This window comes from Lepisosteus oculatus, chromosome 28 (genome assembly GCF_040954835.1).
Source record: "Lepisosteus oculatus isolate fLepOcu1 chromosome 28, fLepOcu1.hap2, whole genome shotgun sequence".
Lineage (NCBI taxonomy): Eukaryota > Metazoa > Chordata > Actinopteri > Semionotiformes > Lepisosteidae > Lepisosteus > Lepisosteus oculatus.
The window spans coordinates 5,305,747-5,326,980 of record NC_090723.1 but is presented as its reverse complement, the minus strand read 5'-3'; the positions used below and the strand labels follow the sequence as shown (position 1 = coordinate 5,326,980).

Here is a 21,234-nt window from a genome sequence, read left to right as displayed (position 1 = left end):
TACATCACACGACTGCGTCGCGCTAAGTGCGGGGATTAGATGAGCTGTCAATAGCTTTCAAAAATAAAACACGAATGAGAAAAATGGGACATATAAATAGGTATAGGGGACACCGCTGTAACACAATCCTCATGCAATTATGCGTTAATATATGTCAAGCATCCCGTGGCATTAACAACTTGATTTCGGTCTGCAGCCCGAGTTTACGTGTACTGTATTTCCAAAGCAGAGCTGAGTTGAACTTGACTGAAGTCAAAGTTTTATAAAAGCGGAGGACGTGACACACAGGGTGAACCGACACAAGTCGGATTTTGTCGCCCTGGAAAAGAAGCTGTGCGAACTGTTTGCAGAGCCCGACGCCTGTCATATTAACTTCCCGAGCTACACCTGACGGTGCCGACTCATTTCACGGGACCACGCTCATGTCTCGCCCTTATTAAATGTCCATTTTTATTGACAAAATGACATTCCTAAATCCTATAAGTTTTAGAGGAACCACCGTTTCCCAGCAGACACATAGGTCTCGCCTGCTCTTTACTTCCATTTGCTTTCCCCCCAGTGAAATATGCGCAATTTAGTGGCTTAATTCAACAATTAAGGACCATATATTCAGTTAAGAAAAAAAGGCTCTTAAACGCGCAAACACGCCGAAAACACTGGCTGAACTGATTTCCAATAACGCGTAGAAGGCGAATATTTTGGGGTTCCTAGCCTACCTGTCCCGTTTCGCCTCCGAATATCTCCGTGGTCGTCTGTTCCCAACATTTCTCCCAACAGCACTGTGACACAACTGAACGGCTTCAGATCGGCGCCGGGGCCGCGCTTCCGAAACCACAGCGCGAACGCGCACAGAGTCGGGATTTCCACAGACCTGACGGGGCTGCGCCTCTGTTAGAAGACTGAGCTGCCGAAGTGATGTATGTATGTAGTCACGGCGCTAAGGTTGTGGGCGCTGTTTGACTTCTTAACAGTGGGCGCGACAAACCTGGGAACGTTGCACGTATTTAATTCCAGATAACTTAAATTTATGAGGAGGCTATACATAATTCACCCTATCCTGTGTGTTGATATACTGTATACCTCGGTATAAAAGGAACACAAAATCTGTACATTTGAGAAAACATGCTTGCAAACCGGTGTTTTATGCTACGCCTCTTTAAAAAAGAATGACATCAAATATCACGTTTACCAGAACTTTTTTTTCTTGAGCCCCTCAAGAAATCATGGCTACCTCATCTAAAACATTTATGTATATATACATATCGCCCTTGAGTTACTTAGTGGAAGTTCTCGGAGCCCCGGCTCCGCACGCCTGTTATACTGTAAATAAGATCATCTCTGTTTTGGAAAAGAGCAAAGCTAAGCGATTTCAGACCGCTGCGACAGGTAGTCAAGCAATCTGGGGGCCGGACTGGTCCCCCACTCACAGTACCGCCAGGTATACTGCTTGGGGTACTACGGGGAGGTACGGCAACAAGCTAGGTAAGATAAAAAAAAAACAGACTATCAGGGAAGCGTTTGACCGACGGGTGATGAAAAACGGTCTTGAACCTTAAGAGTGCTTCCCAATCTGGAACACCAGCTCTTACTGGCTTGGGAAGCTAGGGGTCTCGCTCTCGTTCCCTGCACGGCCTCGTGCTGCCTCGTTCCCGTTCCAACCTGCGCCGTCAATTGAACAATTCACCTGCTTATTGTCTTAATTAGACACGTCTGCAGCATGCGTCTTTTCTGAAGCTGGTTTTCTGTTGCAGCTGACGGCGCAGAACATTCACTTCGTTTCAGGCACCATAAAAACACCCCAGCGCCTGGTTAGAAATATCACAATTTCTGATGCACAGACCCGCCGAGTGAATGAGATCACCGTAGATACAAACCCCACAACCCACCGAGCCCCCCAAGAGTCGAGTGTGAGACCTCTGGGTTAACAGATTATTAGTTCAATTAAGCACAGGTGTCTAGTCCTGCTTCTGGAGGGACGGTGTGTCGGGGGAGGGGGGGGTTCATTCCGACTCAACTCTTTAAACCAGCTGGTTAGAGGCTTCAGTTGCCCGGTGTCCCTAGCGGTTCCTCCCAGCTCTACACAGGGTGCTGTTTTAACGAGACTTGGGACCGTCTGCAGACGCGCCGGCCCTCCTGTGCCTCTGTCAAAACACACTAGGCGTTTGTTTCATTAAACGTTTTGGCATCGTTTTCGGTTACTTTGTTTTATATATATAAAAAGAAAGTTGTGTTGCTGTGCGCTACTTGCTGTTGCATTCTTACACGGAATCTCTATGGGTTGTATGACATAGTAACAAAAACGATTCAATTAAGGATTAAGGATTTCATTAAGAGCTCAGCTGGAGCGCCACCAGCAGACCGCCTGTTGACAAGCGCTGGAGCCCAGGCGCCCCTGGTGTGAGATCTAAGTGTAACCCGAGTATACGGGACATCTTCGGTCTGCGGTGTAGATAAGGCTCCCCCACTCTGCTCCTCAGACTGCGGGATCCGGCAGCTTTTTCACGTCTCTTTAAACCGACAGCGGCTTAAGGCTTTGGAGAGGGGATAAATTGGTCCGCTTAAACCTTCATGGGATCAAACTGACGCTTCTCCCCGGATGAAGAGCGGTGAAGGAGAAGCTAATGGAAGGAGACGTGAAAAACGCAATGGATTTCAGATCCAGCGGGTCGCACAGTGTGACTGACCGCACAATTCGTGGTGAAGACTATAGAGAGAGAGATAACGCACACTTCTTATTTTTCAAAACAGAATACACCAACAGAACAGAAGAAACTGCAGCGTCATACTGGCAGAACGCAGTTTCTGTTCTCGGAATAAGGTTTTTAAAAGTTTAAGTCAGTTTATGACCGGGGCACTTCGCTTACAGACTTTTCCCCGAGAAACGTGGGTTAAATTCCACGTGGGAAGACCGCCCTGTGAGGGAGTCAGCGTAAAACAAAGCGCTCCTTTTTCAAATGAGCCGGCGGATCTTTTCGGAAACCTACACTGCGTAAAGTGTGTCAGAATGAGCTGTCTTGCCGAGGCCAGGAGCCTTTTCTGCGCAAAAACCGTGTCCTCTTACAGACACCAACCCTCGGGCCATCGGATCCTGTCGTGGCGGAGTTAAATGACGGTGCTCCCACCGACATTTAAATCCTCCGCAACGTAGGACTCTCTCTCTCTGCCATGTAGCACCTACTCATTAAAATTGTTGGTCCCGAGTCAACTCCCAGACGCCCCCGGCCAGGCGCACGCTCCCGCAGGCAGACGGTGACGGACGCGCGGCGGGAGCGTACTTGCTGCTCGAGCTACGTCCTCCGCCCGCAACAGCCTGGGAACCGGCTGAGCCAACGAGGCCGCCTATTATAAATAAATCCTGAGCGCACGCAACGTGCTGTAAGATAATACGTTCCTCCAGAGCTTTTCTGCCGCGGCAAGTTGCCTTCCCTGTGGGCCTCGGGGGAAGAGGGGAGAACTCTTCTTGAGTTTTCCCTGCGCTCTGTCTCCTTCTTTTGTATTACCGCCAAAGAAACATTTTTTTTTCCAAAACGCATTTATGGCCTATTTCTCCTTATTTGACTTGTGCTGCCCTCTTCCCGAGAGTTCTCTCCCAACTGGCTGCTCTTATACCCGTTCAGTACCCGACGTGATTACGCACGGACCGCTCGCGAAATGCGCCACAGAAACCTCTCTCTCTGAAAATCAGACTCCTCTTCCCAACTCGGGCCGCAGTCACCGCCTCTTCCCAAACACCCACTTCAGCGAGGCATCTGGTGCTGTTGAATACTGCGCTGGCCAGTTCCAGAACTTCAATTCCGTTTCTCTGGATTCCAGACTCCAGCCACAAGTAGCCATTGAGCTGGCTGTGAAACGCTAAGGTTATTTATAGATGAACCATTAAAACCTTAATTCATTTTAGCCCATATTGGTGTTTTGTGTGCCTCTGCAAAATTAAACATTACTTTTGAGCTCAACTCTATCTTTCTTTTCAAACATGAACAGAACCTTAAATGTACTCATCTATATACAGCAGTTGGTTCACAATAATGTGCTTTTCCTTGGCAAGAGCTTCAACATTGATTCACGTTTACATCAAAGACCATGTGATTTATGTTGGTGCTCCAACAGGCTGTAATACAGTATATCCCTGTATAGAAATTATTATAAATAATGTATTACTATAACCCTAATGTATGCAATGGGTTGAGTCTGGATTCTCGGACTTGGCATAGGAACACTGGACTTGCATATCATCAATGAAAACATCCTGAGCAATAAGTGGCTTTCTGATGTTTGCACAGAACACAATAAAAAAAAAATCTGTATACCTTAACGTCCAAGAATCAATTGCAGTAAATTATTAATGAAAGACGAACAGCATTTTTCTTTATTGTGTTCATGGATTGGGTTTCCTGATCCTGAGCAAGTGTAATTTTATAGCTCAGCACAGGAACCGGTGACAGAGGGTGCCAAAAGTAATGATGAATAAATGGAAACGCAAAAATGTAGCGATTGATCCCAGATAGGTCAAGAAATTCCCAAGACCACAGCTGTCTCCCAATTTAAAGAGATGTAAAGCACTTGAATTGGAGTCCGTGAATGAGTTCTGGAATGACCGCAGCTCTTGTCAGAAGGCAGACTTGGGTGTGGTGCATGAGTCTGGTCAGTGGTGATGTTCTGCAGGAGGAGTTCCCAGTCATGGTCCTGGTATTTATTCCTGCTAGGTGTATTACTTTCAGGACTCCCCCAGTGAGCTACAGTATCACTTGGGCTGACTGGAAGCTCTGCAAGTTTTTCTGTGCTCCTAAGTTGGAGATCGTGAAATACTCATATGAAATATGATAGTTATTAAAAGGCCCTTCCTTTTTGTAAAATGCACATTTTAAGTTGCACAACCCCGTTTGAAGAGGCTATATATGCCTTTTACCCTTTGTGCTTATTCTTGTCTCTGGTTTAGTGCTCAAGGAGGTCTCAAGCAATCTAACGAACCACATTTTTGAAGTTGATTCCTGGATTCCAGGACCAATTAGTTACTGGTAGCCAAAGAAGCAAGATGGGGCTGAATCGCTTCCTTTTTTTTGGAACGTGTCTGGTGTTCGTAAATGTAGACAAGTCAGTTTAATAAATATGTTTATCCAATTGTTCCTTTCTTCAGCTTCAGTTTCAGCAAAAAAAAAAGAACATCCTCTTCAGTCAAACGTTCGCTGGAGTGGTTTTTCCGAGCAGCCTGTTACACTCCTGCATTCTAATTTCCTGTAATAAATCTGACGCTTCCCTTTCAAAAAAAAAAAAAAGATTTTTTTTTCTTCCTCCCGGTCTATTCCAATTTACCTGGTTGCCATGGTAACCGCCTCCGAAGCGTGCGCCCTGATTTTTCACCAGCACTGTGTCTTAATCCATCCCTTAATGAAGCACTTAGAAGACACGGTGATGAAGAAGAACAAAAAAAGAAAAAAGATGTTAAAAACGATAACATCTTTAGGTTTGTGATTAAGGTAGGGAGAGAACAAGAGAGAAAACTAAAAGCTTTGACAAAGGCTGACAGCCAGAGTTACCTGAGCATTCCATTGCCTGTAACCTGCTGGATTCTGCTGGCTTTGTGTTCTCAAAGTACTGTAATTGTAATGGCTGGAGCTCCACAGCAGCTGTCTGGGCCTGGTTCCAGGGAGGAGCTCACAAACTCTGAATGTCTCCCATCTTCAAGCACCGGGCCAAGAATCCCAGCAAGCAGACGGATGACCCCATCGTCCTGACAGTAAAGCTGTTTCCCAGTTACACATGTTTTTGTCCATTTCGATTCATCCATTGTCTAAGCACCTTATCCTAAATGACGCCGCAGGGCAGCTGGAGCCTATCTCAGCAAGCAATGGGCACAAGGCTGTGTACACCATCGCAGATACTCACACCAGGGCCAGTATTTCCCAGAGGATAACCCACCAGCCCGGCTTTGGACTGAGGGAGGAAACTGGAGCACCCAGAGGAAACCCACGCAAACCCAGGAAGAACATGCACGCTCCACACAGACAGCACCCCAGGTCTGGAATTGAACCACTGCACCTCTGTGACGCCCCCACTTTTTTTACCTCATTTATAATTCATTGGGGACACTGATTTTAAAAGAATACATCTCCCCGCCCAGGTGCAACCTCAGACACTGCAAAGAATTGTGAACCTAAAGCCTGCTTTAAAAACTTGCTTGCTGAGCTGTCAACATGCTGGAACCCAGAAAAAAAAAATCTCAACAGACAGGGCTGCTACACTTAGTTTAAAGACTTTTTCCCCAAAGTCAGTTCAGGAAAGAATATATTTCCCTTGTCAGAATGTTTACAGCTGTTGTATTAGCTGTTTTATCAATTCTTCCTTTTAGACCAACATCAGCCACTTACAGCTGGAGCGGCTCAGCTTATTCTGTCTTGCAGGTGTCTGGAACTTTCTTTCAAATCATTTTTATGCAGTAGGCCACATCTTAAATACAGCTCACAGTTTCACAACTTCATGCTGCTGATATCACATCCCATTCCCTCCTAAAGCTGTACCGTCCTCCCTTCACATTACTGATACCACAGAAATATTGGAACTTCCCTACCTGACTCCTTATCTTAACGTGATATGACTTAATAGAGTACTCAGAGGGCTTGCGGTGTGGAAGTCATCTCAGGTAATAACTGTCATGCCTGGATGTGAAGACAGAGCTTGCCTCCTTTCTCCAGCACACTGTCTGAAGGGCCACTTGCCATTTCAAGGTCATTAGCTACTCTTCATCTGTCCATAAATTTACACAGTGCACATTTTCCTACACGCAAAGACGACTCTAGGCTCAGGCTCGGGGTTTATGAGTAATGGCACTGATTTTAATTAGAGGCGAGCGGTGAACTTATCAAGCAGCTAATTACATCAGGCACTGTTATCATGTAGCTGCTGTTGGTATATGAGATTGCCACCTGAGAACAAATTCTGAAACCTCTCCGAGACGGATCCAAAATGCAACAGGATCCTCATTTCTTTGATAAAAATAGTCCGATTTGGCAGCTACGTTTTCAGTATGGGTGGCGTAATAATTCAGCCTGGGCTGTGGTCTGGCAAGACTTCTGTGTGGAATTCGCAGATGTAATGCCACCCCATGGTCATGTGGGTCTTCTCCTGGCGCTCCTGATTCCTCCCATCTTCCACAGACATGCTGGCTAGGTTCAATTTCTGGGTTGTCCTGTGGTGGACTGTGGTGGTGTCCTGCTCTGATGAAGACAGGGATGTTTTCACCATTGTTTTTTCTTTCTCTTCTCCTCCCTCTGCTGCCCTTTTCCTTCCTCTAAATAGCAAAAACCATTTTGCCTTTCTTCAGTTTCACAGTGCATGGCAGTGGTGGGAACAAGGAACAGGAAAATGCAGCATTTCCATTCACTACACAGTTTGTGTGCATTTAGTACATTACTGCCTCTTCCACAGGGCTGTTGTTTTACTGCATTCACTTGCCATCAATATTCACAGCAGCAATATGGAATCAGTACCATTTGACAGGTTCATCCTCATTTGACAGCCTCCAAATGAATAATCATTTACTTGCATCTCGGAGTCACTGAAAATTTCAATGAGGGGTTTGCTGTGTGGGAGGTGGATACAATATATAGGTTGTTAAAAGCCATTTTCTCTTTTTTTTTTAGCAGAAGCACTCTCAGCCAGCGTACAGCGTGCAGCAAATAACTATGCATCCTAAAAAGGGGCTGTCCCTGTACTTTATCTAATTCACGCAAGTTGACAGGTTAAGGTTTACTTTTAAAACAATAAGGTGACAGCTGTAATTGAGTTTGTACATCACTGCTCCATAGTACCATGGCAGGGACCATGGCCAGTGAGGCCTACACCATGCTTTAAGCAGTCAAAGAAAAGATACGCAATTTCCAGGTTCACTGAGAAATAAATTAGAAATAAAAGCTTACAAAGCATTTTGTTTTCCCACAGGGCCAACCCTGAGTGACAGAGGTAATTTAAACTCTGTGACTGTAGTTCCTATTTGAAGAGGATTTTGCTCTAAATGATAAATTATCGTAAGTGCTTTCAAAAGCTGATTCTGAAGAGGTGACACAGACCGTTGGAGTGCTTGAAATGCAAAGGCACACAAGCTCATATTTGTTGTTAATTTCTGGATGCTTTATTAGGGCCTAAGCGTATTAGTGTAATTACAGGGCTGTAATGTGCGTGACTGATGGCTCCAAGCGCTTTTAAGGGGAAGAATTAGGACAGCCCTGGCTTTTTTCTTGACCGCAGACTTGGTGGTGTTGGTGTAGATTACATAACCAATTAAAAAGTCCCACGCAACTGCTACCGGAGTTTTGTGCCGTTTACAAAGAAGGCTTTCAAATTGCTTGCATTTGCCTTTGCCGTTTAGTTTTAAACGTGTGACGAACTGCGCCACTTTAAAACGCTTGAGCAAAAAGTCACAGAAAACCAACTGCTGAAATCGTCGGGACTGGGAACCTCAGACTTAGGCAGGATGGATGCCGTCCAAAATGCAGGTTTGTTTTCTTCAGAAGGAGGTGGGATTTCCGTGGAGTGAACCTTCAAAGATTTTGACGAAAAGGTATTTTTTTCCCAGGAAGGTTCCGGGGGACAGCTGCAGGAAAGGAAAAGGGTATTAAAAGCAAAAGCGAGCGTGCACAGGCATGGCACAACCGCCGAAAATATGATTTTCTGCCAGAAATCATGTTTCCAGGTGTTTACAGATGAAGAAAAGGCCTTTAAGTCCCATTTGATTGTATTCTTACCTTTGCCTGTTGATCCAGGAAACTGGGATCGAGCCATTTCTTGAAGAATCCAGTTCCACAACAAGGCTGCAACTTTCCATGAATCAAGTCTCTCCCACCATTCTTCTGTCAATCGATTCAATTCCTGTATTGCACATTTTAATTGGAGAATTCCAAGACATCAAGTCCGTGGTAAAATGTGAAAGCCATTGATAGAAACAGTACGTTATATAATATAGCTTGTGGAATATAAAAGGGCAAAACACAAAAAGAAGTGAATAAGTAGAGGAATTGTGTTTTTCAATTGTTTTCACCTAAATCAGCAGCCATATCACCCTGCAGCTCCCACCTGGCAGCCCACTGAGGCTCAGCAGGTGTGAGCCTGGCCAGTACCTGGATGGGAGATACTAAGGCTGCTGCATGAAGAGGAAATAGAGGGGCCAGTAGGGGGCGCTCACCCTGCAGTCTGTGTGGGTCCTCACCCCAGTATAGTGATGGGGACACTGCGGTATAAAAAGACATCGACAACGTCAGATGAGACGTTAAAATGAGTTCCTGACTCTCCGTGGTTATTAAAAATCTCAGAGTGTTTCCCAAAAAGAGTAGGGGTGTTACCCTGGTCTCCTGGACACATTTCCCGTTGGCCCTTACCAATCATGGCCTCCTGATAATCCTCATCTCTGAACTGGGTTCATCACTCTGCCCTCCTCCCCACTGAGAGCTGGTTGCATCATCCAATACCTGTAAAGCGCTTTGAGTGGAGTGTCCAGGAAAGTGCTATATAAGTGTAAGCAATTACTATTAAATCACTGTACCTTCAAGGCTGCAGGTTTGCACTGAGCTGCACTGTGCTCTGCCGCTGGTACACGCTCTGTGGAGCAATTTTCACTAAAAACAGCTGTCCATTCCTCTGGCTCTGAACCATAGCTCATCAGCACTTCTTCCCCAAAACAGCCGCTGAAGAGTTCTCAGAGCCTTATTTAAGGTAGCTGTGTTTTAAATAGGAAGGACATCTAATTAAATTCTCAAACAGTACATTCTCTACATTCAGCCCAATTATTTGCAGGGTGCCAGCGGAGAGACAGAAGAAGACCTCATTTTTGTTTACCCTGGAAAATCTTTCAGTGAAGGAAATTCACAGAAACATAGCTGCCTTTAACCAAATTTACTTAATGGTAATAAATGTTGAAGAACTGTTAAGGGGCCTGAATTAGAACTTGCAAAATTGGTCAAATTAAACAACTTTTACTGGAATTGAATCTATGAACATTGCAAAGATACATACAATGTATTTATAACTTCCATGTTACAAAAACACAGAGTTGCGTATTTCAGAGCCCTGTCTCAAGGGTCCTGCATCTGAGTGACTGTGCATACGGTGTATATGTGGTTTAAAATAAATCACACATTTTGATGTGTGACCTTTTGAAGATTAAACGTACACACGCACGGTAATGGAATGGAATTTAAAAAACCAGGCCACAGAATTTAGCACCTACAGCCCTGTACTGTTCATTACTTAGCCAATGGCCTTTGAACAGCAGAGTAAAAATTGCCGTGCACATTCCTCTCTGGCCAAGTGAGTCCAAACAAATGCACCATTCATCAGGAGCTGCCAGAGCCCAATTAGGGCTCCCCAAACTTGCCATCAGATATAATCAGCTTTTTAACTGTGGTCTGTAATGACTTCCTCCGCGAGACACTGCCGGAGCTGCAAAAATGGAGAAATATCTGGCTGGCGTCTGAAAAGGCTACGAATTCCTTTCACCGCGGTGGAGCCATGTCATTTCTCCTGAATGAGCCTGTTATTGATATTAAGACAGGCCTGAATACTTTATGTGTTACCATTCCTTTGGTGTTTGCAGACACAACCCAGTACATTCTGTTCGGCTCACATTAGGAGGCACAAGCAGCAGAACTGCGCTGGGTCCCATAGGCAATATCTCAAGAAATAAATGAGACCAAGGTTTTCAATGTTGTGTTCTGGAGGTGGGATTAAGTACAGGGAGCTGCCAGATTGCAATGAGCACCTCCAAACATGAAGCAGTGTTTCAGGCGTTGTATCATACACCCACGCCCGGCAGTATCAACAGCAGAGCCCCTGTTGTAGTCTATGTCATCACGCCAGGCTCCCAGGTACTGCTCTGTTTTGTGCTTGGTGTTTTCTCTTTGTCACACGAGTCCTCTCTCTGTGGAGGCTGCTTGGTTCCGTGTGCCAGGCCCCAGTAGAGTCAACTGTCCATTTACAGCTTTGACAGTCTTAAGCAGCGCTTTAAAATGCGCCTCTGCGGACCATCTCAGTGCATGCTGGTGGCTCTGCGCACAGATTGCATATGCAAATTGTTATGTCACTCTCAAAACCACAGCAGTGGCACAGTGACCCCTATCAGGCACCACTTTTTTTTCCCCCCACAGTTCTATATTTTCCTGAAGGTTACATTTGCCTAGAGGGCTAAAAAATGTCAGAAAGGCCTACTCCATTTCCAGCTACATAAATAGCCATTTCCCACCAGAATAAACCCACTTCTACACGCTGACCTACTGTGTCAAGCCTCCCTCTTCCAGTCCCCTGTTGCTCCCCGTCCTGGATGCTTTTAGATTGGTAGAAGGAATGGAAATATTTCTCCCCTCCACTATTTCGAATTTCTCACAGCAACGGCTGTTACAGGATCATGGACTGACAGGGATGGGAACTGGTGTACATGTGTGTGACAGTGCAATGGGCTTTAGTGCAGATTCGCCAGGGTGGACCACTTAGGTAAAAGGCCTGCAGTGATTCAGGTGGAAAGGTCCATTATGTAAACTGTTGTTGTGCTGATTTTCTGTTCCACGGGGGTTGAACTTAGAACGCCTTTTGACACCTCTTGTGAAGAACAGAGACCAAGGAGTGATGCAGAGTGAGGGCTTAATAACAAGGCATTCTTCTTACCTTGTAGAGGTTACTGTCTAGCCAGTTAGATGTGTAAAACGATTTGGTGGCTTTAAAGCTGGGGGAGGAGGCAGGGGGAAGTCCAAAATGCCAGCCACTAGCATAGAGTAGTAGTTGTGATCAAACTGTCTCAACACAGTGTTACCTTGACTGTGACACTCAGTGTGATCTTCATATTGGCAAAATGTCAAGTCTCCCTTCTTATATGATCGATAGAATTTTCACACAGCATCAACACCTGATTACTCAGCAGCAACTGCTGCACTAATTAAAAAAACAGCCTTCATATTAAAAATCGCTTTTGGTTGCTGTTCCACCACCTAGAGTTCCACAGCTGGAATGCTGAAATCAATAGGCACCAGGCATTTTGAACAGCTTCAGTCAGGCACTGCAGACTAATTTCTTAAAAGCCTGTGCAGATAAAGACTTTTAAGGCACTGTTTACAGACTGAGTCAGACTCGAGCATTCTAATATTCTGAAGATGTGAGTGCGGCAGATTTGCATTTTTAATTTTATTCCAGAATTGATAACACTATCATTAATGCATTTTCCGGCCCAATTGAATGCAGATGTTTCTGGATAACTTCCTTCAATTCGTACTTAAATTCAAAGAGACCAATCATTTCCCAACTGCTTTTACCGCAATGCACGCCAGATTATTCCACGTCAGGCAGTGACAACCAGTTGTCTTTCACCTTGCGTCAATTTCATGCAAAGCTTGGAAGCACAAACAACACTTGACTACGATTGTGTCAGAGGGCAGTCAAGCAGCGCTCCGTTATACACTGTCATGGGTGAAAATACTCAAGATACTGAATACTCTTCTGTTCCTCTATACACCCTTCACAGACGTTTAGTGAGGAGCTAAAGGAGAGGACGGGCACACGATTGTAGCACTCTTAGAGAAAAGAAAAAAAGAGACGCAGTCAAAACCGCGTGTTCCTTGCAACGCCGAACACTTTCATAGCACTGTCGCCCTCTCTGAGCTGAAGCAACAGCCTTTGAGTTAAGTTAAAGAACCGGCGCCCTGCTGCAGGGGGATGCAGAGAGAGTCTCAAGGCTTTCCACTCTCTGAACACCAGGGGCTTTGAGTCTCTCTGCGCATCACCTCCACATCCCTCAACATCTTGGGAATGTTGCCTTAATTTTCCCCGGTACACACAGCAGCACAGGGCAAGGTTGGGTCACAGCGCAGTGCTGCCAGCTCAGAGCGTTGTGACAGCTTCCAGGACACAAGACCTTGAATTATATGAAGCTGCTGCCTGCCTAAGCATTGCGAGTGGTAGCCTCAAGGATAGTAGTAGAGTCTGTCCCAATCTGACTGCCTGCTTTTAGATTTAGATCTCAAAATCTATTACATCCCCCCTCCCCCCCAAAACTCCCAAATTCCCATTCCAAAAGCAACCTCAACACAGTAGTAGCATTTAGTTCTGTCCAGCCTCACAAAGTTATTGTGGCAAAACATACATCATATGAATGATGACTTGAATCCTTGATACAAAAGGGGTACAATCCGCACATTTCTACTGCTGGCCTAGATATTCTACAGTTAAAAAATACATTTTACCGCAAACCCCAATTATTTCAACTCATAGACATCTTGTTTGGACTACAAGTGCATCGTGTAATTACCTCCCTTCTAATTATCGTAGGATGATGGTTGGATTTTTAGAAGAACAAACAGCCTAAAAAAGCATCAGAATTTCATTACAAGACAAAAGCCAGCAAATTCTATTTCAGGCACCCTGGAAAGTAACAGATTGCAGGCAGTAAAATTTGGAAACAGAAAACAAAAGAGCATTTTGAATACAATTATATACTAAGGAGCCTGCATGAATACATCTAAAATCAACTTGTTCAAAGCAATTACAAGACTTGTCTAGAGGGAAAAGGCTATCTGGCTTGTTTGACAACTATTTTGTGAGCATAGCAGGTAGGAAACTGTTTAGTATAAACTGATGTTCATTAATAGTTTCATGACTATTCGCCAGCTGTCTGCTGAAAAAGACCTCTGGGATGAACAATACAGACATCGGCAGCTTCGAGCACAGAGTGACATTTAAGGTGACTTTGAAAAGGGGCTGTATTGTGAACCATAGAGCACAAAGAATTAAAAGACCAATCTGCTGAAATATTGGGTAATGTATTAGGTTTTTTTTAGCTGAAAACAGAAGGAATAATTAAAAGTCAGATTCTTTGTTTTTAGGACTTTTGTTTCTGAAATACAGGGACACACACAATTCCTCTCCACTCCAGAAGCTTGTCTGCCTCATAGGATTGTATAACAACTCCACATTAAAGAAAACAATAGGACCTTGCTCTTACTGCAGGTTTCCTAGCAGAAATACACACCCTATTGATCTCCTAATCTCAGCAAGAATCAAAAGTCATCACCTCAGTTCAGTTCAATAACGTGCAATTACTGCTGCTCCACCAGCCATTAACGATGAAGTGGCCGCAGTCACCGATACAGTAGCTTCTCTCCTCGTGGCGTTAGTGAGCTGCAGAAGAACAGCACAGGCCTGTGAAACTCCAACTGTGATCAGTGTGTGGGAGCCCCATTTCTCAAAGGGGATCCCCAGGTATGCAAGTCTTTCAAGACACTCACCTGGACCTGAGATCTGTAGTTCCAATATTGCCAGTCTGACTTGTCCCTTATCCTGATAAGTGCACTTTTACCATGATTAAATTGTAGGTATGCTGTGGTGTCCTATGGTACTGGCATGACTGTGCTGTAGTACACTGGACTATGGACTTTCCTCTAGAATGTGTACCATAGTACTCCATGGTATGCATGTTACCCATAGGTATCAACAGCAGATCTATGGTAAAACCACAGTAAAAGTATGTAAAGATTATAATAAAAATCTTCAGGGTTCTCTTTCACAATAGGTGACATTCCCCTGTAAGCAGGATTCGCCCAGTGCAAGGCTGACTCTTGTGGTCATCCCTGGCTCGCTGTGCCACAGCACCCCCTGCAGGTTTGGTACACTTACCGTCCTGTACTGTCAGCCAGAGGGATCACCACCAACACTGCCCTCCAGCTGCTGCTGACCTGGCGGCCTGGGCAGTGTGGGGTCAAAGGCTGAGAAAAGGCAACTGACTGCATGAGAAATGGAGCCTCGAGTGACCTACCAATTCAAAAACAAATCATTAGTTCCCATATTTGAAAAAAAAAATAAGGAGGAGGGAAAAGGGAGTTATTTTTCCCCTTCCTTTTATAATGCAGCTGAAGGCAAGCCTCCGTGGTCAACTGAAGCGCTGCCTTTCAATTAAGACCCCTTATTCCTGTGCTGATTCTCTTACACAAATTACATTTTTTTTCCCTTTCTTTCTCTCCTCAAACCTTGAAATTAAAAAGCAAATATCAGAAAGTGGGGTAGACAGATACAGACTTACCACATGCACTTTATTACTTTTTTTTATTAGATTTTAAAAATTAAATTTAGCCCAGTGTGATAGCACTGTAGGTGGCACGGTGGTTTTCAAGTAGTGAGATTTATCCCTGTACTGACAGAGATCTTCGACTGACACATGTGGCTCACTTACTTCACTTACCTCCAGTTTTAAGGTGATATAACCCCATGCTTTTCCTCAACACCATAAACAACATCACCTCCTTAGGGGAAAGGGGATGTGACTTTTTATTTTGGACAGGTGGGCACTGTGCTGTTCTTCAGGTGACACTTTAATCCGGGATCCTGACTCCCTGGATGCTAAAATCTCTGTGGCACATCCTGGGAAGGAATAGGGGTGTTAACCCTGGTGTCCAGGATAAAGTCCACTGTGGACTTGTACTGTCTGCCTAAATTCCCCCCTCAGTCCAAAAGGGGAAACACCTTCTCAGTGTCCACCTGTCCTGCCGTGCAGTGGGGCTGCTGGTGCAGAATGGTCACCACAAGTCACCCAGGTGGGGGCTGCTCTTCAGTGTGGGTGTCCTTCATTGTGAGATGCCCTTGGATGAAAAGCGTTATGTAAATGCAAAGAGCTATTTTTATTAATCATGCTTCTTCAGGCCATGCTGGCACTGCCTGCTTGAGACAGCTTGCTCTTTAGCTTTCGTGTGTGAAGGGTTCCTAATAATTGTGTGTGTTTTGAAAATGTCCTGCCAAAATCCAGACTCATGCTCTCTTCTGAAGCCCTCTGGTCTTACAGTCTCAACACCCTCCTCCATAAAGTAAGATCTCTAGGAGTAGAATGTCTACACAGATGTCTACACAGATGATCAGCTGCTATGCAGGTCCAACCTGCTCTTCTATGTGTTAGGAAAGCCTTGTCTCTCTCATTCCCACACCATTGCAGCCTGATTGTCCTGATCCATCCCACCCCACTCCCCACTGCTGGGTCCCACTGACAGAGCTCAGAAGTAATGCAATAGCAGCACTAACTGGTACAGTTTTTGCTCTACAGCAGGTGTGACTCACATGCCAGCGCTGAAGGCATTGTCTAATTCATGGCCCCTAAGCAGCATGCACGTCTTCCAATCCATTTCACCTCGGTACTTTAATATTAATTGGCACCTTAATGGTTATATTGATCTGCCCATCTGTCAATTAAATAATTAAGAGAGATGGAGCAAAATTCTGCCATGGAGTAGACTGAAAGAGCTATAGTGTGAGCACCTGTAATTGAGCTCCAGCTCTTTTTCTTGAGTACCTGCTTAAAGCTTTTATCAGAGGTTCTTTTTTTGCCTTAACCGTTATCTCGTTCAGATTTACAGCACCATTATGTGGGGTTTGTGGGTCTGAATTAATGAGGCGCAGAAAATCGCTGGATCGTGCCTATTTACACACATGGACACAGGCAGTAAAAGTTTGCAGTTCTGTGTGTGTGTGTGGATCAGCATTGCAGTTCGTTAAAAGTGCAGCTTCCCACAATTACCAGCCATAAGCAAGAATAGCTGGCCTCACTTTCGCCACTGAAAACAATCTTTTTCGGTTCGGCTGTGTCTAATCTGACCCCTGGCTTGAGTAAGATGGCCTGTAGGTTCAAGGGTGCAAGCATGCATGCATTTGCTTGAGTGTGGTGCATCTCCAAACATAGTCCTATCAGGTTCGTAGTATCCACCTCAATACAACACATGGAATCAGAAATCCAGAACCGGGTTCCTTTACATAGGACTAACCTGTTAATGGCTTGTTAATTGTAAGATTGTATTTTTACTCCGTTGCCGGTTGCCTTCATGACTCTTCCAATCACTGATTAACTACAAATGTCTCCTGACGAAAGAGAATTGTAGAAATTTTATAAGCTAATTTCTAAGTGGGTTGTTCGCTTGTCATTTTATCCACCTCTCTATGCTAATATGATGAGTAATATTTGTTTTGATTACAAACAGCAGAGATTAAATTTTCACTGATGAACTGCAAGGTCTCCAAGCCGTGCAGCTGCTAATCAAATTTACTGTGTGGACACAAGTGACAGCATTTCATGGGCTCAGAAAATGAATATGATTTATCACTCTCTTATTATGAGTGCATAAATTGATGCAGATTAGACTACACAGCAAATAAACTCGCTGCCCTGTTCAGCAAATAGCCTATTTGTAACACACAGAGGACGCAGAGGGTTCAGAGTGTCAGAACATACTTGCCAGTTGTCAATTTCAACAGCTTTCTGCACTGCAAATGTGTTTAAACAGATAACATTTAGAGATCCACAAGCACATGGCCTCTCTAAGTGTTCAAAGCCGTCGCTGGGTGAGATCAGACCTCGGTCTCACGCGGTCTTCCCATGTACACTCCCAAGATCCCCAAACTGCACGGCCTGAATGAGCACCAAACCCACTAGGCGAAACCCCTGGTGTGGGAGATGAGCAAACCTTAACAGCCCAAAGGAGAGACACCAGCGTAACTCCATTATTCCGCACTATAAACCCTACCATGCCTGCCAGCCTGCAGATGTGAGTGTGTGCAGACATGCAGCTGGAGCCCAGTGTGGAATCTGCAGAGAAGCATGGCTCCAGCTTTTCCAGTAAGTGGCTCGACATCCTACAAGCTCCTTGCTTTCACAAGAACATGAAACACAAGAAAGGTTTCGAATAAGAGGATGCTAAGCGGTAGTGCTTGTACAGATTATTCTTTTCACATTTTTCACAAAGTACCCTTTAAGGCAGTGACCCCCAAGCCCCTGGGTTTTTGTTCCAGATGAGACCCCAGTGAAAAAAGCAGACCCTTCATTGACTTAATAATAACAAGATTCATTTGAACTGTTTGTTCCCCAGCTCCTGAACATGTTGGAGCTTTAACCCTTGTATTTTGTAAGTGAAACAAAATCCCAAACTTGTGACTAGAAACACGATGCAAATATTCCTATGAAGCACCTTCTCAGATCAATGAAGGCTTCAATTACCTAATGCAGGTGGGAATGAAAACCAGCAGGTGTGTGTGGGTCACCAGTGCCAGGACTGGGAACCTCTGCACTAAAGGAAACTCTTTACCTAACACCCTGCTACCTGAAAATAGGGAAGACAGCCGCCTGCACTGTCAAATAATGATATAAAACAGAACAGAAGCTCACACGATCTCGTGTTGTATTCAGAACAGGTCGCGCTGTGTTTAAGAGCGTGACTGCAGCTCAGAACTCTGCCTTTGCCTCACAAGCAGGAACTCTTTGATATTTTTATTCACTCAATCTGCATCAATAATATAAGAAACTGTCACCTCTTCAAAAGGCAGAAAAGCGGGTTTATTTCTTTTTCTCCGTCATTTCCTCATCCAGTCCTTCGTTTCCTTGCAGCCAAGAAAGGCGTGTGTGAAAGGAAACTGAGAAGCGACAGGCTAATGACATCCCGAATTTCAATTTGTATTGGCATGACTCACAAACGCGAGCTGCCAAAGCAATAACAGCTAGCAAGACCTTTACCGACATTTACAACAAAATGAAAACATGTTATTATTGGGAGAGGCCAGCTTGCCATCTCTCAGACCCTTCCTTCGCTGCTGCCACCTCAATCGATCAATTAATCAATTAGTCAAGCGACCAATGTTATTCAATAACACCTTTCAATCAGAACATTTTCAGGGCTCTTTACATACATTGTAAATAACAGAAAAATGTATAGAAGCGGGAAAATAAAAATATGTCTAAATTATTAAATTAAAAGAAAGAATTGCATCATTGAAGGCCATCAAGACCAAATCTTGAGTTGAGAAGCCAAACAGAACCAAACAGCAGACTTATAAAGAGTTTTTTAAAGTCATTATCATTGCTGCTGAACTATCAGCTACCACATCAGATTGAAGACTCTAGGCCAGTTGCTTCGCCTGCGAGACAGTGAGACTGGAGCCTCTTCAAGCTCATTGTCCTCCTTAACTTGTTTCTGAAGGTTACCGTCCCACTGGGAGAAACCCAAGAGCGGTTTGAAATTCTCTGAAGCTCTGCCAGATCTCCCAAAGGACTTGTCTTATAAAACAGTTCTTATTTTTCTATTTCTTCTTTTCGTTCCTGAGTTCTCGCCAGGTTGCGATTGGTAATTACAAATATGAATAAGAGCCCCATGGAAACACACAGGAAAGCAAATTTAGCTGCTGGCAGAAGGAGAACTTGGACTGCTGAGCCTGGCGCATGGAGAGGATTAGTTTACATGGACGAGCTCTTCGGAGAAAATGCCCATGAAATTAACTTGTTTGAATTGCAGCGCCTCTCTTAACAAGGGAACATCCCTCTCACAGCTCAGACCCCGCTGAGGTGGTGGATGACAAGGTGGTACTGGAGAAGGCGGGAGTTCTTGTTTTTTTAAAGAAAAGCTGTTGCGTTTGGCTGTGGTTACAAAGCCCCCCCCTCTCTTCTCTTTGAAGAGAAAATGTTGTGATGATAAAAAATCTTGGCAACAGTGAAAAGAGTCGCAAGAGCTGTTTTTCAAAAGGAAGTTTTTTGCTAGCCTCTAAGTAATCTGTAAATGTACAGCATTGCTTTGAGTGTGCGCTTGGGGTGTTATGTGTACTGTGCAGGGAAGAGAGCGTGTTTGGAGCTGCGTGTAGGCATTATCTGACATTTGTGTCTGGAATTTTATGACTTTTTGGTCTTCACAGTCCCTAATTTCGGCATCATTTGGGATTTCAAATCTGCCTTCATTTACATTTGAACTTGCTTCCATTGAAATTACCCCTAAAGTAGCATTCAGCAACCATTTTTCAAATACCAGCTGTATTAATGCTGTAGTTGTTTGTGTCTGAGGTACTTTTCCTGCGTTTGTTAACTGTGCAATTTCTTTTGCCTTCTCCAAAGTGCTCTGAGCAGCAGTCAGAGTCAAGTGAGCAAACATATAATTAATTATTAGAATTAATATAATAATCACACTGGTTAAAGTAAAAGAGCAAATCATGTGGGCTCATTAGTAAAGGGTGTTGATTTGAAACACAGGTTGAACTTCCAGACACTCGGCTACATCCTTAGTCAACTCAGCTACAGTATATCATCAGTTGGCTCAGCTCCATCTTTAGCTGACTCAGCGCTAAAATGACTCCATCATTGGTTGATTCGGCGAAATCACAGGACGCCTCAGCGTCATCTCCAGCCAAAACGACTTCCCCGTTAGTTGGCTCATCTTCAACAATCGGTTGACTGCGGCAGGTTCTCCGAGCCGTTCAGTACTGTTGTGCCAGGCTTTGATGGCGTTTTGATGGAGCTGGTTGGGCTTGAGGTGGTGAACATGCCCTGGGCTTGCCACGCCACAGCGCCCCCTGTCTGCCTGTGCAAGACACGTCACTCCTCTAGTCGACATGAGCTCTGGAGCCAGTGTTAAGGGAGTCGCACTCTGAGGAATAAGCAGATATTTCTCCGAAGGGACTTAGGAATTAGCTGAATTTTAGCTAGGAATTTGGTGACATTTTAAAACAATAAATCTCCCACTTTTGTGCCCCATCATGACTTATATGTTCAGGTGGTGATGCCAGATCTGTTTCCTAGTCTGCAGATGCGTGGGTCAGGAGAGTTTATTCTGTGCAAGAGGGTTTAGGGCTGCGTGTGTCCTTTTATGGGTGGTTCAGGGGGGATAATGCTCGAAGTGACTGTCCGCCTGTGTTGCGGTCAGCCAGTTTTGGGGCGGCGTGCGTGTGATCAGTCAGCCGAAACACATCTGGTGGGCAGCATGAGGGCCCCTAAGGGAAAAGGAGACATGTCTCAAACCCGAGGTTTTCGAATGAGGGAAAATTACGCAAAGGATGTGTGTTTGGATCAGGTCACTAATGACGGAGTCTGGTCAGCCCAAGAGCACAACAGAAACTGGAGTACAAGCACGTAATGACTTCACACGTGATTTGGCAGGCTAATTAATTCAAAAAGATTTTCAAAATAAGGCAGAAAAATAAGAGAATAAGAGAAACAGATCAGCTGCAAATACTCCCAACCTTTTGAATCAACCAAATTCGGTTTTCCAGGTAATGATTGTCACTCAAGTGTTGTGGGAATAGCAGTTTTATGTTTTTTCCAAGAGGAGCTTATATCATATTATTAGGAATAGCACTGTATCCTGAAACTACAGCTTAAACCTCACACTCCAAACAAAAAAAAAACATAACACAGAACATAGGTCTAAGCTCTTGTTTTCTTAAGTGTAACTACACTTATCCATTTTCTCTTTAGAA

General features: G+C 44.5%; 1 protein-coding gene across 2 annotated transcripts in view; it reads right to left on the bottom strand.

The window, feature by feature from the left end:
* The window catches only part of znf385c (zinc finger protein 385C), a 171,999-nt gene extending 171,120 nt beyond the window's left edge, over positions 1-879 (bottom strand). For both annotated transcript variants that reach the window (XM_069185544.1, XM_069185546.1), the window contains exon 1: positions 717-879. In XM_069185544.1, the coding sequence (XP_069041645.1) occupies positions 717-765 (49 nt within the window). In that variant the 5' untranslated portion in view covers positions 766-879. The remainder of the gene's footprint in view (positions 1-716) is intronic.
* Positions 880-21,234: the final 20,355 nt, after the last annotated feature.